Source organism: Penicillium coprophilum (assembly GCF_028826855.1).
Source record: "Penicillium coprophilum strain IBT 35676 chromosome Unknown utg000005l_segment0_segment0, whole genome shotgun sequence".
Lineage (NCBI taxonomy): Eukaryota > Fungi > Ascomycota > Eurotiomycetes > Eurotiales > Aspergillaceae > Penicillium > Penicillium coprophilum.
Window position 1 is genome coordinate 391,520 of NW_026622724.1, and position 16,458 is coordinate 407,977.

Consider the following 16,458-nt stretch of genomic DNA (forward strand, 5'->3'; position numbering starts at 1 on the left):
TCAGATTGCCACCGAGGCTTACTAAGCCACGTCCCCGATATCTAGAACAGAATCAAAGAGCTATAGTAATCATTTTAGAGGCTGTCTTTCTTGTCTCTCCAGAATCTATGTTCATATTTCAACTACCTGACTTCGTATCAATAAGCCAGCTAACATGAGCGTTCCCCTCCAAGCCACATCGATCCATGCAGGAACAAGCATAGTTTACAACTTTCACCGGTAGGTGCATATACAAACTATACATTATGAGGTTTAAATATATATATTGATTGCTTATAAGCGCTCCACTTCTAATGCTTCTACTCAATTGTTCGGGGTATCTAGCTTTTTAGCCGCATATAAAAATAGATAAGTAATTCCCATACATTTCCATCACGCATATGCTATATACAGCCAGCTATATCACCTCTCCTGAAATGCAATATGTACCCAAAAATTCTATACCGCTCCGTGTGCATTGGCATCAGAATGACTAGAAACAGGCATAGAATTTTCCTGCACTCCCCATTCCCCCTCTTCGATCTTTTCCGCGTAGAATCGAACCAGCAGACCGACCGTAATTGGGCCAATGATAGTGTTCAAAAGAATGGCCCAAACACCAGTGATGAAACCTTCTTCACTGACGTACGGAGTTTCGTTATGTCCGATTTCGATGATCAAAAGCCCAATCTCACCGCGTGCTACCATGGCAGACCCTAAAAGTGCTGCAGCGAGCCAGGCCCGCTTCCAACGGTCTCCCTTCCGTTGCGTGCTTTCATCGTCACTTGTGCTGTCGTTTTCGCTTTTTGGTTCTCCCCGAGTCTTGTGCTGGTCAGATGACTCATTCTTATGAGATTTATGCAACCGAGCGAGTTGCCAAATGGGGATCCAGATTCCAACGATACACTAGATGCAAGACGTCAGTTCTGTGCCGATAAAGGGACTTAGGGGTACCAATATACCTTTGAAAACGCCATAAGAAGGGTGTAAACAATGCCTCTCCAAATTCGTTTCCCTGTCCACAGCTGCACGAACGGAATCGCAAATCCAATGCTTGCAAAGAACAAAGGCTCCATCAGATACTGCTGAGTCCCTAACAGATATTTCTCAAATGTATGGATAAAAGTGGGACTTTTATCCGCCTCACGCTCGCCTTCCTCCCGGCTCATAACAACAAACGGACCTTCGGGGTGCTTGCTTGGCAGATATGAGATAAAAACGCCTGCTAAAAAGGCACCGAATAGGACGGATGTACCAGTAAAGCCAGCAATGGCAACAAACGCCGAAAGAACAAGGGTCATGAGGATGATGTTGGAAATATGGTCGAATCGCGCAAAGTGGTATTCAATGAACGTCCGGAAAAAAGGCGCAAAGACCCATTTGGTGACGATGGGTGTGACGATGGCCATGGCAATTGATGCCACTATGGGACGCCCGATAAGCCAACCCAGATTGACATGGCCATCTCCTGAAATTTCGCCCAAGTCGCCAATGACACTATGTAGCTAGTCAGCCTGGCAAATCGACCACACACTTGCCAGTCGAAACAATTAACACACCTTAACATAACAAGCCCTACAACATCGTCGATGACAGCAGCGCTCACTAGAACTGACCCCACTCGGGTCTCAGCGAGATTGACCGAGCCAGATGCAGAGCTGATCACAGCAAAGGTAGTGCCTGTTGTTGGTCAGCATAAGAAGCTTGCACATTCAGTGGAAATGATCATTACCAAGTGAAGTAGCGGAAAGAGATGCGCCGATGATGAAGGTCTCAACCGCCCCTGGCCTATGTTAGCTCTTTGACTATAGGAATCGGGGCAAGTAAAACAAACCATATCCAAAGCCAAGATATAGTAAAGGGAATGAGAGACCAATTGGAAATACAACGCCAGTTGCCGCTCCAATCATACTCAGAATGAAATTCTGCTTGAGAAGATCAACACGAGTGCCAAGACCGCCTAGAATGTATGACATCAGTATCCAAGAGATGCCGAGCAGCCAAGACAAAAATGTTTTCACACCTTCGAAAATGATCAAAATCAGACCAATATATCCTAGAACCGAAAAGGTCTTCTGCCAGTCATGTTCAAGGATATCGGCTAAAGGTACACCGTAGATGATACCGACGGCGATTTGACCTATAATTCCGGCCTGGATTACCTTTGCCGAGACCCATTTTGCGAGGGAAAGGAAAAAGAAGAAAGAAATGATGATGAGGATATCGACAGCTACAAACAATCAGTGAGGAAATGAGCAGAGATCAATTGGAATATGCTCGAGTACATACTTCCAGGTTCGTGGTATGGGAGGAAGCCACCTGCCATACTAAAGTTTTGTTTTTGACAAGATTGAACGAGGGAACTCCAGCACTTAAGTGCACAATAAAGTGTGAAGACCCGTCTGTGGTCCTTCACCGTCTAGGCAGTCTGGGCAGTCTGGGCAGTCTGGGCATGATTTGAGCATCTTGAGTGGATTCGAAGAAGCGTAGACATTGGATTACCGGAAACGGAACATTACTCATCTCAAGGCTTCTACTCCGTACGATTCCCGCAATTGTTGGGTCCGTAAATTCGTTCCAACATCATAGTTACCTCATCCAGACTATAAATGGAATAGCGATTTCTCAGATACTATTATTCTCTGGTTATAGGGAGGGGATTGTGGCTAGATATGTAGCCAACTGTCACTCTAAGTTACTGGCCTGAACCCCTAGGCATCAAGCTTAACAGGAATCAATAACTAACCTCCACAGGCTCGTAGGAACACCAAAAGACAGGCAAAAAGCTAACGAAAAACGAGATGCGAATTCCAATACCTAAAAAGGTTGCTCACTGAGTTTGGATCGCTAGGCTTAGGGTCCCTATGATAGGTCTGGACCCATCACAGTAACATTATTACAGGAGACCATCTTTGAAGTAGCAGAATTATTTCACAATGTTCTGGAAGGCAGCATAGAACATATAATCAACGTCAGCCTATTAAGCTTTAGTGGGACCTCCTAACGAACTTGTATCAAATTAGGAATATGGATTAACATCACAGCTTGAAATTTGTTCTATGTGACCTACAATTAAGTACGGAGTATTCCGTATGTATATCTCTCTTAGGATTAGGATACCGAGATTTTGAAATATCTTCGTACATTGTATCTTCTTGACTTAGCCACTGGATCTAATTTTAGCGGGATTTCGGTCCTTGCTTTCAGGCCCGACATTATGCACGATATATATGTGATCGAAAAAATATCAAGTTCGAATAGTTGATGACCTGAAAGTAGACAATGGCCTTGCATAATCTTGTGTAAATAATAGATACCGAGATTGGAAAGTGGAAGCTGTACTCTTTTTGATTCCTTGTCAAATGTGGTCGCTAACTATTGGCTCCCTACGCCGTTTGGATGCACATGCAACTCCTGTCAGCATCGGCGTCAAAGCAAAAATAATCCAATAATAATACTCCCCCGTAAGCCTGACAACCCTGCGAGCTTCCCCCGCCTCTATTTCAAAGAACTAAACAGAAAGTGGTTAGGGTTCGTGTTGATCCTACGTGGCCCCCATATTAGTGCGAACATCGTAAAAATAGCATCTTCGAGCCTCACGGGTTTGAAGTTTCATTTATACAGAGAACATCGTAAGAATTATGGTGATAATTGCTTTGGCAGGCAAATGTGTCAATACAGAGGGATCGGAGTGTGAGGTTTTTTTTTTATTGACGCCGAGTCTAACGCTGCATATCGAAGCGCTTCTTTGTTAGACCGTCTCATCTTGAGGGCAGTGCTTCAATCCCCACCCTGGGGCTGTTGGGCTGTACATCATTTGTGATCATTCGCTTTTGTTCTTCTAAAGGATCTTTTGGAAGTATTTTCTGTCACCTTCGAACCTCCATTGTGCTCTCGAATTTGGAATCTAATTACTTTATCCAAAGACATCGAGGAGTTACCCAAAACGGGATTTAATGAAAAAAAACCCTAGCGCCAGTCGGGTCTTTTGTACTATCTCTTCCTGCCAGTTCTTTGTCTTCTAGAGGTCGCTTGGAACCTTCACATAAGATCAAAGTGCCCCGAGAATCTAGATTTCAACCCACCGTACCTGCTATGAGGTTCTTGCCATTTGCGATGTTGGGCACTGTACTGGGCGATCCAGATACCCCGGACTCCAGCACATCGAGATATATCGAGACCTCACCAGTGGCATCATCGGCCCAAGATGTGGTGTTCACGACGACAGCCGGCGGACTAAACAAGAATTTTGCACCAGAACCGTCAAGCGTGGTAGACCCAGCGACGATCTCCAGTATCCTTCCTAATGGATCGGAGTCATGGCCCTCACGTACCGATTTGACATATACAACATCAACCGAGACACCAGCTGTCAAAGATATCAGTTCATCAGAAACCAGTCCAAACCCAACCAGGCCACTGGATGCAACAAGCTCGTATCATCCATCACCAACACAGTCAATCACACCTTCAAATTCAAACTCATCCGCTCTCACGTCCACCAGAACAGCCTCTTCAACAGCCACAAGCTCCGTTTCCTCAACAACGTCAGCAGTCAGCGACTCAACCGCTGTCTCCGGCGGCCTATCGAAAACAACAAAAATAGCCATAGCAGTCCCATTGTCAGTAATCGGCCTAGTCTTAATACTAGCGCTGCCATTTTTCCTCTCCCGTCGACGACGCCGCGAAAAAGAACGCAATGCCCTGCCCCCATCATACGATATAGCAACAGGCCACCGAAGCGCAGTGTCAACACAAGAGCTAATGATATCCCCCAAATCATCGACACCAGAGCCAAGACGTTCATTCTCACACCCAGCAATATCCTCACCAGTCATGTCCATGTCCATGCCCCCCATGCCCATTCCCAGGATACCAATTATCAGCATCTCGCCCTCGACGGAAAGTCGGGGCAGGACACCTAGTCCTGGCCCCAGTTCTGAAAACTCCCTGCGCCGCATGTCTATGGCCCGCGGGCCCAATGACTCCGACGCGGAGCTTGGGGTTGCGGTTGCGGTTTCAATGGATCAGAGGCGGAGTGCTACTGAGCAGGATTTCAGGGGTCGGGTTGCGTCTGTCACATCCTCGAGGGGACCATCGCGTTTGGCTAGGATGCCGTTTGAGGATTTTTCGGATGATGAGGTTGGTATTGGCATTGCTCATGGTGGTTCGGATGATGGATATGATGATGATGCTATTTCTGATGTGTCAGATTTAGATGGGCGAAGGAGAGAGAGAGATTTTGATGAGCATTCTGCGGTGTCGTCTTTTGATGAGGTGTCACCGATAGGTGAGCAGGAGAGGAGGCGGTTTCGGGGTGTCTGAGGGTGCTAGTAAGATGATATGATAGTATAATGAAGCCAAGCTTGGTCTAGAGCTTCTATTACGTGGGGTTCTTTTGGTTTCGGGCGTTTTGATGAGTCCAGTGAGGCTATTCATTTTCAGGGTTTCATTTTAGGAGGCTACGAGTTATTTGTTTCAGACTATGTACATGAATATGATTGGAATGATAGCTGGCCACAACAGTCATAGTAGGGGGCATTTTGAGGTCATGTGCAGCGTGAGAATGAACTACACTCATCACTGAATCTTGTTCCCGATTATCGTGCACCACCGAATTCGACCTTGTGGGCAGTGGCCTTTCCGTGCGTCAGTTCCCGGAGAGCCATGGTGGCATACTGGCTTGATCCCAGCTGGAACTTCAGAACAACGGCCAGCTTATCAGCTGTGGTCTCGTCGGTCATGGTGGTATTGGCATTCTCATCCTCAGGTTTCAACTTCTGCATATCTGTCTTAACGAACTGCTCATCGTCTTTGGAATAAAGCTTCACGTCGAAAGAGTAGTTATCTCCCACCATGCGGCTGAAAATCTTGCGGTAGCCGCCGCTAAGGCTAATGTCTTTCCACTTGCGACGCATGTTGGACGGGTCAATGCCACCACCTCGTTCGCTTTGCATGAAGCGACGATAGAATTCCTTCATTTCGTTCTCGGGATAGATAATGTCGTATCCAGGCTGGGGAAGCACCAAGTCAAAGATGGTATATTTGCCACTGGCTGCCTCTTCGGCCGTCAGGGCACGTGCCCGCATGAACATGTCCTCGGCCGCAACGGCACTGTCCTCACCCTGGGGAACCACAATAATTTCACCGTCAGCATCAACAGTCTCAGCAGCCTCGACAGCAGAGTCAGATTCTTTGTCGCGGTGCTCTTGGATAATGACAAGATCGCCTTCCACCACCCGGTCGCCGTAGAGTCGCCAGCGCTCACTGACAGCAAAGTTCCAGACGAGTGACTGGTATGCGTGCACGTACATCAATCGCAGGTTCCGGGGAATACACTGCAATGCACCCAAATAATCCTTTCTATTCCGACCGAGGTGGCGGATCAAATTGTTTTCAGCGGAGAATTTGCGCGGGATCTTTTGCAGAGCGTCGTTGACGTTACCGCCGGTCTGGAATATATTGATGGCCATGGCACGATCCTTGTCATCAGTGCTGATATTAGCAGTAGACATTTTCCCCTCCATTGCCGCCTGAAGAGATTCAGGAGCATAATGCAAAATAGCATCGCACGCGCCCTTGTAATCTCCTTGCAACATCTTGACGCCGACTGTGTCCGTTCGGGTTGCAAAGGTTCCAAATCGCTGGAGGCCGTAGTAGTTGAAGTATCCTCGTTGGTAAAGGTTCTTCAAAGATTTACCGACGATGTCAGATGCCTTGGCAATCGCAGCCTCGGGATCACTCAGGCTCACGCCGGGAATTTCAACGTTGCGCAGAGTAACCACGAACTCATTGCCCTGCAAATCTCCAAGCTCTAGTCCCTGCTTGCGGTACTCAAAGTCTCCAAGGAAAGCATTGCGAAGTTCCGAGTTCACATGTGCAAGCCGGTCGACTTTAACGCGCACAGCACAGGCACGCTGCACGGTCACACCCCGCCTATCCTTGGTCCCAGCAAATTGTAAAGACTTGGGGTTCATCTTCAACGAGCGGGCGATAAAGCCAATGACTTCCATTGTGTCCTTGTTTTCCTTGTAGATGGTGAAATGCAGGTATGGCCCGCCGAGTTCTTCCCAGTTTGTTCTGTGTCCCTGGAACCGAGCGTTGGCTCGTCCCCCGGCCGCGCCTCGCTTGAATCGATTGTTCGCGGCGGTGATTGACATATTTCCTTCTGCGTCGGTACTAGACTCTAGCTGAGAGTTGAAAATGCGACGGATGGCCTGGTGGATCTTGGTGCGAAGGTCGCGATCAGACACAGCAAATGCGACTTTTCCAAACTCACTGGGCCGACCCTTCGGCTTAGCCATAGCTACTTTGTGAAGTGCAATTATCTCGGCAGCACTTTGAGCGCCAAAGTATTCCTCCAGAAGAGTGTGGTCCTCTTCTGAGACCTTGAACTCCGCTGGTTTTTCCGCATCCTTGGCCGGGGTACCATCATTTTGCTCTGTAGCTTGGGTTTCCGCCTCGGGGGTTTTCTGCGCAGGTGCGAGCTTGTCGAGCTCACTGGCTGTATCAATGCTTCGGAGGTGGACAACTTCGCCGTTTGTCATGATCTCATTGACCATGAAATCTGTGTACCTGACGATTTTTTTTAGCGGAATCTTAGACCATAGAAACAGGATAGCTCACCTTTTTTTCAGGATACCCGAGAATCCCTCGGTGTCGTTACTCACAAACTCCGTGATTCCGACCTCGACTTCCTTCAGAGCCTGCGCATCTGAGACTGCGGTGCTGGGGGTCTCATTTGCGCTATCAACGGCGAGAGCGACTTCAATTGAGCCTACATCTTCGGTCTTCTGTCGCTTGCGCGGAGACTCCACGATATCTGGCTTCTCCATCTTGTATCGTTCGTAATGGGTGGGGATGGGTTGGAGAAGGTTGAGCTTCAGGAACTTTTCTTTACTGATTAGGAATAGCGCGACAGGGCCAAGTGCGGGTCAGCCCTACTTACCGCGTTGGGACGGAGAACTTATACTTCACTTGTACTTCACTTCATTGAATGTCTGACTCCTTCAATAGTCAATAGATCCCATTCAGTGTAGCCTACTCAGGTATCATTCACCAGCTTAATCTATAAATCCTATTCCTGAAATCATGAATGGTGAAAGGAATATAGCTACCTAGTGTGAATACAAAAGCAAGCATTATCTTCAAGGCTCAGCAACCCTTAGAAGCATCCTCTCAGCACACAATAATAGGTCTATCGCCAGCTTCAATTATACGACAACCAGGCCAGGTACTGGCGAACTTCCGATGCAATTATCATCACGTGGACCGACTCTGGGATCTTAATTCCGTTTCAAACCAATTGCTGTCATCCATGCAGTTCTGTTATCGCGATTTATGTCTCAAATCATTGAAATAAGACTTATGATCATAAGAGGTGTGGTCAATGGGTAACGATGACGGTCTCTTCAGACAAATTCCATGTAAACTAATCACAGAGGCCAATGTTTCCACAGAATTCAGTGTCCATTCTTGATATAATTGAGAATATTGTTCATTCAATATCGTTCTATCCAATATGTCATGTCATTTCATTTGGATGAATAGCCATGCCTAAACTAAACAAGCTGCTTGAGCTCACCTCAGTTCGGATCGAGGACTTTGCAAAGTAGCCAGACAAATTTCAAAGCACGTGTGGTTTCTTCTACATCCCTAGATGGACTATCCTTAGTAGCTTCGTAAAGTTCGGGCTACTCCTTGTTTGTTGAACACGGCCAAATATAAACCAAGGGGTGAGAAAGAAGGAAACATGTCCCAGTCTATAGAGCGAAAGCATATATTGTATCCAAGGGTATGCAGCACCAAATCCCAATCTCTGATTAAAGCACTGCGCACCGGAATCAGGACCACTACGAATTGTAAATCAGACGCTCCGACAGCGCGAATGACTGGACGCTTTCCGTGCAACACACCGAAGAGGTCCACCCAATCTCCGATCGCAGCTGAGAAGTATCGCTGATCGGTCCTGTACATTGGAGGAAACAGAGGCCGAATCCTGAGGTATAAAATGTAGTCGCTCGCCAGCTGTTCTGGGTATCATCAACCATCCTTCTTTGCGGTTTATCTCTAAAACCATTCGGTGAGACTCATTTCTATCTGTCATCCATTGCATCCCGCAGTTGAGCTAACTATTGGTTGATGTTTCTGCAATTAGCTCGATCTACAACAATGAAGTCTAACTTCCTTATCGCGCTCTTGAGCTTGGCTGTGGCCGCTGTTGCTGTCCCTACCAGTACGTCACCAGTCATTTCGACGCTTTATTTGCTTCAAACGTTTCTAATTGACTGATTATGATAGATATTGGTACCGGACTTGGCGCCGGCAGCGGTGGCGGCGGTGCCCTGAGCGGCGGCGGTGGTGGCGGTGGTTCCATCGGCGGAGGGCTCGGCTTTGGAGGTGGCTTTGGCGCTGGTTCTGGAGCCGGTGCGGGTCTTGGTGCCGGTGCCGGTGCTGGCGACGGCAACTGAATGGATGGCTTGGGGCTGGATTAATGCGCTCGACCCGTGTAGTCCGTTGAAGTGGTCTCTTGGTAGGATGATAGCATCACAGGATTGGCAATGACAGTTTCAGCCCCTACTTAATTTGCATCTATGAATTTCAGAGCTCAGGTGGTTTCTAAAATATGACTGGCTGCAAAGCAAAGGTCTTTGGTAAACGAAAGGAGATCAAAGACAATGAAACTTGTAACGCTCAGCCCAAACTCCGTCTTGATTCTTTTTCTATCTTCCAGGTTGTAGTGTGCGCATGATACATAGGTTGCGTTAGGATGAAATGCTCTGTACGGGTCAAGAACGAAAAAAAATCATACAAATGTAAAAGAACAAGGGGATGGTTATTTTACAGCTCATCTTTGGGAAGATCCTCCTTCTCCTTGGGCTGATCCTTGGCCTTCTCGGCCTCGGGCTTCTTCTTTTCCTTTGGTCCCTTCTTACCATTGCTGCTGCTGCTGCTCTTCTTCTGCTGGCCAGCGGCTGAAGTCATCCTCTCATACATGCGATTTAAAATGCGCTCGAACTCGCGTAGCCGCGAGTCGACCTCCACGACGGTGAAAGCAGGGTCATCAGACTCCCCAAGCTTCTCTTGCAGACTTAGTTGGGTCTCGAGCCAGGGGTTGGTGGACTCGTAGGCTTCGGTGATGGCCGTGAGGTCGGCAGGAGTGAAGAGGGAATACTTGGGGCCTGTGGGCTTAGCCGTAGCGCTACTCTTGGTAGGTGTGGCAGAAGATGAAGAAGTAGAGTATGGATCTTCATCAAGATCATCGACACCTTCGTCAGAAGTGGCTGGGGCTGGGGTCGATGAGCTGGTCTCAGTGGAAGTGGAGGTGGCGGCCGCGCTTGCGGATGAGAGAGAAGAGGAGTAGAGCTGCTCGTCGTTCTCAATCTGGTTCTTGATCAGTTCCTTCATGGACTCAGCGTTTTTGAGCATGTCCTGGAGCAACTGCACGCGTGCGGGGCGAGAAGAGCTCTCTTTCATCCGCTTCAGTGCAGGGTTGACGATGACCTTCAAATCCTTGAGCTTGGATTGGAAATCAGCAGTCTTGGCGTTGTCGCTCTCTTCGTACAACCAGTCGCTGGCCTGAGAGACTCTCTCGGAGAGAATAGCTAGCTGGTCTGGCTTGACTGCTTTGATGAACTCCTCGTTATCGGCGAGGTCTCGGCTGCGGTAGATGAAAGATTCCAATTCATTGAGAGCCTCTTCGCGCAGGATGCGCTCACGGTCCGAATTATCAAAAGCAAGAAGGCGGTTATTGATGCGACCAAGCTCTGCGACTGATGGCGCTGGAGTTCCAAGCTCCACGGATTTCAAGCTAATCGGAATAACTTCAAGCTTGACTTGGGGGGGTGGCCTTTGATTCCTTCTTTGACTCTTTCTTTCCATCCTTCTTTCCATCCTTCTTTCCATTCTTTCCGTCCTTGGTGGATGTGGTGGTAGTCTCGGAACTCGTGGAAGATGCAGTGGAAGACTCCGTCTCGGGCTCAAGGGTGATGGATTCACGAGGTTCGCCATCTTCCCCAAGGGGCTCCTGTTCGTCTTTCTTTCCAAGGCCAAAGAAGCCTTTGACGTCTTCGACAATTCCCTTCTTCTCAGCTTCCACCTCGCAGCTAACGGTACCAGCCATGACTTCGGGAAGACCGTCCACGGGGCTAAGGCGGATCGTGAACTTCGTGGTAATGTTCGCATTGGTACATCCAAAGTTATCCTTGAGCTTGGCAACCGACGCAGTAAGGTTCTGGGTCTGGACACTAAGGATGGGGTGTTCTTCATCCTGGGCAACATGCTGGGCGAAGCTGAATTCGAAATCCTCTAGATTTTTCACAGTGACTTGCTTCTCAGGGCCGACCTGGGAAGTGGCGGTAAACAGCCTCTGGTTTCTCTGCTTGCCATCTGAGTCCCACTTCAAGGAGATGGGGTATGCAGCAGCGTCACCGGTGCGAATATCCTTAACACGGAAACTAGGGCTCAAAGCAGCTCCTTTGAAGGCAGCACCAAACACAGCTGCCTCATCAGCGTTGACGTTGGTTCTGATCTTTTTGGAAGAGCCGGCGAAGGTTTCCAATTGTCTCTGGACGAACGGAGTCCGAATTGCTCCACCGTGAAGCACGATGGATTCGATGTCGCTCAATTGAAGGCCGGCTGCTGTCAAAGCCTGCTCCACAGGGGTTCCAATGCGAGCGACATGTTCAGCAGCCATCTTCTCAAAGTTGGCACGGCTCAATTTGTACTTGAAATTGACATTCTCGTAGTACAGTCCCTCGAAGCTTGTCGAAGTCTCGGTATTGGCACTCAGAACCTGTCGAATTTTCTCCGAATCTTTCCAGAGTCTGGCCATGGTCTTTCCGTGCGCCTTTATTTCAGCTGGAGTAGCCTTGCCCTTGATATTCTTGTCTTCCGCCAAGTGGGCGACCATGTCGTCCACAATGAGGTCGTTTAGAGAGTCGCCTCCAAGTGACTTGTCCCAACCAGCTCCAACAACATGAACTTCCTGGATAGTCTTGTTAAATTTGCCAATGTCCTTAACCTTGCGGCTTTGGAACCGCAAAACACTCGCGGTGGTAGAACCAGCACCCATGTCATACACTATGTGGTACTCGGGCTTCTCGCCATCAGAAACGCTGGGGAAAGTACGGCTGGTAGCGTAGTTCAAACCAACAGCCAGCCCATCACTGACAAGAGCCTGAATCCTCAGACCCGCCAGCTCAGCCGCCAACTCGAGGCTGTGCTTTTCCTCCGCGGTGTAGAAAATAGGATAGGTAATCACGACATCACGGACATCGGATCCCTTTCCAGCCAACGCATCTGCATTAGCCTTAATTTGCTTCAACTGCATTGCCAGGATCTCCTCGACCAAGAAGGCCTCCTTCTTCTGGGCCTCTCCTAGCCGGTTGCTGCGGAGAGCAACAGAGCCGCGACCATCGGGCGCGGCCTCCAATCTCAACGCGGGGAATCGGCTCCAATAACTCTTAACGATATCCTCCTGGCCATCATTGAACGGAACGCCCAATAAAGTCTTCAGGTTGATATAAATGTCGTCTGGGTACCGAGCCGCGAGGGCGAGCGCATCACCGCCATAGAACCGTTCGGGGAAAGGCGCATCACTCTCTCTTGTAGGCTTAAAAGCGATAGCAGCCGATTCCTTGCGCTTCGAGTCTTTGGTGAGGACGATCTCGAGCGGAATGCCGGGTTTCACGAGGGCAGCCTTGAAATATTCCGTGCCGATGTCGATACCCAGGACGGCCGATCCGGCGGCAGAAGCTGGCCCAGCAAAGCCGAGGAGGAATATAAGAAAGGGAAGGACCACAAAGGATAGCATTGGCGAGCTGGACAATTGTCGGCGATTTAAGAACGTCATGGTCTATGTGTAGGCTCCGGGCTGCGGGAGTCAGTCAAACTACCGCTTTCAGACGCTGTCAAGAGTTCGAACAGGAAGAGATTACCCTCGGGCGCACATATGTAGAAGAATTGACAGGTATTCAATCACTTTAGCGGTTTGCCGAATAGTATGTCGGGTGGCTTTGCGCCAGATGGACAAGCTCGAGATTGATGCTCGTATGGGAAATGGGTAGTGTAGGAGGATGAACAGAAAAGGAGAATCAAAATTATGACTCAAAAACTAGGCCATTTGAAAGCAAATGGATACTGTGGCCACCTGGCAGTAACTTGAAGCCAGAAACCTTGAGCTGTTGGATGAGGACACGGGTCATCATGCAAACACTCCACAATGTTTTATGTTTGCATTGCTTATCGTTATCGCGTTTGTCACAGCCCTAATTTCAAAAACAGGGCTGAATTCTGGGTAAGTATAGCCAACAACTTTTAATGTCCTAATCATGATGGGAAACGTGAAATCTGAATGAAAACAGATATAAATTCGTAAAAATATTTATATATGACTATAATTATGGTTCCATAATCATGGATAAGGAGTGTCGAGTCATTAAGAAAACCATTAATAACTGTCATCCTGGCGTCCTAGACACTGGATGTGCCGAATGCAATTTTTTTTTCTTTTTGCAGAATTTTTTTTTCATAAGTTAGAACCACAGTATGGCCTCTCAGAAGTCACTACCCAGTGCGATATATCATCTCTCTCCCGGCAGATCAATTTCCAAGAATAATTAGAGCAGGGCAAATAGAAGAGCCAAGCCAGGAATGAAGACCGTAGCTGCTGACCTCTGGAGAGATGGAGCGCTGTTGAAACCAGGCGAGGAGGCAGCAGGGGGAGCTTCGGTGGAGGAAGTGATAGGGCTCGACTGTGCCGGGGCAGTAGGCTCAGTAGCTGGAACACTGGGCTCAGTAGCCGAAGGAGGCACCACAACAGCAGTTGTGGAAACAACAGGGGGGGTGGTATGCTCTTCCGGAGGGGCTGAGGACTCAGTGGCTGGAACACTGGGGTGTGGAAGCACCTCGACAGAAGTTGTCTCAATAGCAGGGGGGATTGTAGTCTTGGTGGGAGGGGTTGAGGGCTCAGTAGCTGGAACACTGGGGTGTGGAAGCACCTCGACAGATGTTGTTTCAATAGGGAGAATCGTGAACTTGGTGGGAGAGACTGTGGGCTGGGTGCATCTCTCAGTGCAGGAGGAAACAGACGTCACGGTGATCGTGCTAGTCTGAGTCACGGGGTGAGTGTAGGTTGTGGAGCCGCTTGTGATGGTGCTCCAGGTCACTATTTTTCTTAGCAATTGTAATTAATGAGGCAGTCAGTGTTTTATTTACCTGGACAGGTGGTAGTGGTGTAAGTGGTAGTTATCACGACAACCGGAGGAGGACCAGTGGGGGTCTCAGTCTCACAAGGAGTGGTAGAAGCGGGAGGAGGCGTGATAGGAGTCTCGGTTTTGCTAGGCGTAGTAGTAGCAGGAGGAGGCACCGTAGGAGTGTCAGTCTCGCAAGGAGTCGAGCTGGCGGGAGGAGGGGGAGAAGCAGTGGGAGTGTCAGTCTCGCAAGGAGTCGAACTGGCAGGAGGAGGAGAAGCAGTGGGAGTGTCAGTCTCGCAAGGAGTCGAGCTGGCGGGAGGAGGGGGAGAAGCAGTGGGAGTGTCAGTCTCGCAAGGAGTCGAGGACGGTGGCACAACTGGGGTAGTAGTAGGCGTTACAATTGGGGGAATTGTAGGCGTGTCGGTCTCGCATGGAGTGGAGGTCTCGACGGGCGGAGGAGTCTCAGTTTCACATGGGGTTGAGGTAGGTGCTACAACCGGGGGAGTAGTAGATGTCACAACTGGGGGAATTGTAGGCGTGTCGGTCTCGCATGGAGTGGAGGTCTCGACAGGCGGAGGAGTCTCGGTTTCGCACGGAGTGGTCTCTGCTGGGGGGCCACCACCGCCGTGACCACCATCGCCATGACCACCGTCGCCGTGACCACCACCATCGCCGTGACCACCATCGCCGTGACCACCATCGCCGTGACCACCATCGCCATGACCACCGTCGCCGTGATCTCCATGGTCACCGTGGTCACCGCCCCACCAAGGACCGCCGTCGTGATCTTCACCACCACCGCGGACAGCAATGTGAGCCTCACCAGCAAGTCTGGGAGTAATGACCATGCCGGAGGCCAAGGTAGCGGCATAGAGCAGAACGATTGGAGCGCCCCGCATCTTGACTAGCGAAAGAGTGCCAGTTACTAGATTATATTTGTTTTGCAAATAGGGCTGATATGTTCCTTGAAACGAAGGACGATAGGAACCGTAGCGAGAGAGTTCCTAAACGGGCAATATAAACAATTGAAATATGAATTTCAACCACCGAGGCTGGGAGCGGACGGGGGATAGAGCATGTTTATATATGTCGCTGGGGTGAGGTCTCCTCAAGGGTCCCAATTCCCGTCTGGCTCATTCGATAGCTCGTGTGGCCATTTGGCTAGTGTGGACCAACACGCTACCATATTGGGCATACAAAAGAGACGTAAACCAAGAAAAAAAAAAAGGTGGCGATCAGATTCTAACACCAACCAGAAGACAACATGAGCCAGTATTCAGTCGACCCGCATATTTCGAACGAAGAGGCTGGGCATGGTATATTGGACCCCGGATGCATAGGCGATAGGTAGCGTATGCACACGGGCCCGGTTGACTAGACGACCAGGTACCAGGGTTGAGCCAATGACAGTTTAACGATGTCTCAGATATTGACGTGTGGTTTGCCAACCTCCAAAACCTGAATTGAAATATGCCAAACTCAATGAGTCCAGAGCCCGATGCATGGGCGGATCAGCCAATTTTGATGATGCAGGTCGCTTCTTGGCAAGAAGCCCTGAGATTTTCCGTCACATGCGGAGTACGTACCCATTCGGTTAGGCTTCCATTGTAGTATTTTTTTCTTTTCTGTTTTTGATCGTTCAAGAAAATATGAAAATATCTCCGTCATGAGAGCTATGAATAACTCCCGTCTTAAGCTCCCATGTGCGAGAAGTGGAGAAACCTCACGAATGGCCGAGATTGGAAGATTGGAAGATTGTCACAGTAAAAGAAAGTGACGCAATGATTCTAGTAAGTCAAAACATTAGATAGTAGCCTAGAAAGTGGTATCGATAATACGGAGTACGTAGTCTGGACTTGTAGGATTTGCTCAGGGCACAAAATGGCTGATCAGTTGTAGATCTGTGATAAGTGGACAGAATACTATGTTAGGCGGAGTACAGCAGTCACGTAGATACGGTGACGTTACTCCCCTTTCCCCTTAGGTTCCCGAGGTCTTGGAATAGTACGGAGTACGGAGTATCCGATACCTGGATGCAACTGTGTTATCGTTCTTTTCCTTTTTACCCTTCCTCTGACGTATATAGCATGGATGTTTCGTATAATGTACATTGCGGGACTTTCTATTCCACAGTCTCTGTGCTATAAGGACATATATCCATATATTCAAGGCTCATTCGAATTTTCAATCGGACTAATCACGGTAATCTTCATGACAAGAATAATGGGTAAACAAGTTAGACGTTGCCCCTGTTTCGACACAACATACACCACATCGTGGGGGT

At 48.9% G+C, this 16,458-nt stretch overlaps 6 protein-coding genes across 6 annotated transcripts; 2 read left to right on the forward strand and 4 right to left on the reverse strand.

Moving 5' to 3' along the window:
- Nucleotides 1-438: 438 nt before the first annotated feature.
- Nucleotides 439-2,305, reverse strand: N7500_007731 (cation:proton antiporter; the record flags this gene model as incomplete). The annotated part of the gene is made up of 6 exons (XM_056678875.1): nt 439-885; nt 942-1,476; nt 1,539-1,659; nt 1,712-1,762; nt 1,814-2,209; nt 2,269-2,305. The coding sequence occupies 6 exons, from the start codon at nt 2,303-2,305 to the stop codon at nt 439-441; spliced, it is 1,587 nt and encodes a 528-aa protein (XP_056529247.1).
- A 1,790-nt stretch (nt 2,306-4,095) lies between these two features.
- On the forward strand, nt 4,096-5,304 carry N7500_007732 (uncharacterized protein; the record flags this gene model as incomplete). Its single annotated transcript, XM_056678876.1, has 1 exon — nt 4,096-5,304. One exon carries the CDS (start codon nt 4,096-4,098, stop codon nt 5,302-5,304), a length of 1,209 nt encoding a protein of 402 aa, XP_056529248.1.
- A 275-nt stretch (nt 5,305-5,579) lies between these two features.
- Nucleotides 5,580-7,814, reverse strand: N7500_007733 (pseudouridine synthase PUS7; the record flags this gene model as incomplete). The annotated part of the gene is made up of 2 exons (XM_056678877.1): nt 5,580-7,554; nt 7,606-7,814. The coding sequence occupies 2 exons, from the start codon at nt 7,812-7,814 to the stop codon at nt 5,580-5,582; spliced, it is 2,184 nt and encodes a 727-aa protein (XP_056529249.1).
- A 1,336-nt stretch (nt 7,815-9,150) lies between these two features.
- Nucleotides 9,151-9,449, forward strand: N7500_007734 (uncharacterized protein; the record flags this gene model as incomplete). Its single annotated transcript, XM_056678878.1, has 2 exons — nt 9,151-9,214; nt 9,280-9,449. The coding sequence occupies 2 exons, from the start codon at nt 9,151-9,153 to the stop codon at nt 9,447-9,449; spliced, it is 234 nt and encodes a 77-aa protein (XP_056529250.1).
- A 370-nt stretch (nt 9,450-9,819) lies between these two features.
- N7500_007735 (Hsp70 family protein) lies at nt 9,820-12,832 on the reverse strand (the record flags this gene model as incomplete). Its single annotated transcript, XM_056678879.1, has 2 exons — nt 9,820-10,814; nt 10,924-12,832. The coding sequence occupies 2 exons, from the start codon at nt 12,830-12,832 to the stop codon at nt 9,820-9,822; spliced, it is 2,904 nt and encodes a 967-aa protein (XP_056529251.1).
- Nucleotides 12,833-13,598: 766 nt separating this feature from the next.
- Nucleotides 13,599-15,073, reverse strand: N7500_007736 (uncharacterized protein; the record flags this gene model as incomplete). Its single annotated transcript, XM_056678880.1, has 2 exons — nt 13,599-14,146; nt 14,197-15,073. The coding sequence occupies 2 exons, from the start codon at nt 15,071-15,073 to the stop codon at nt 13,599-13,601; spliced, it is 1,425 nt and encodes a 474-aa protein (XP_056529252.1).
- Nucleotides 15,074-16,458: the final 1,385 nt, after the last annotated feature.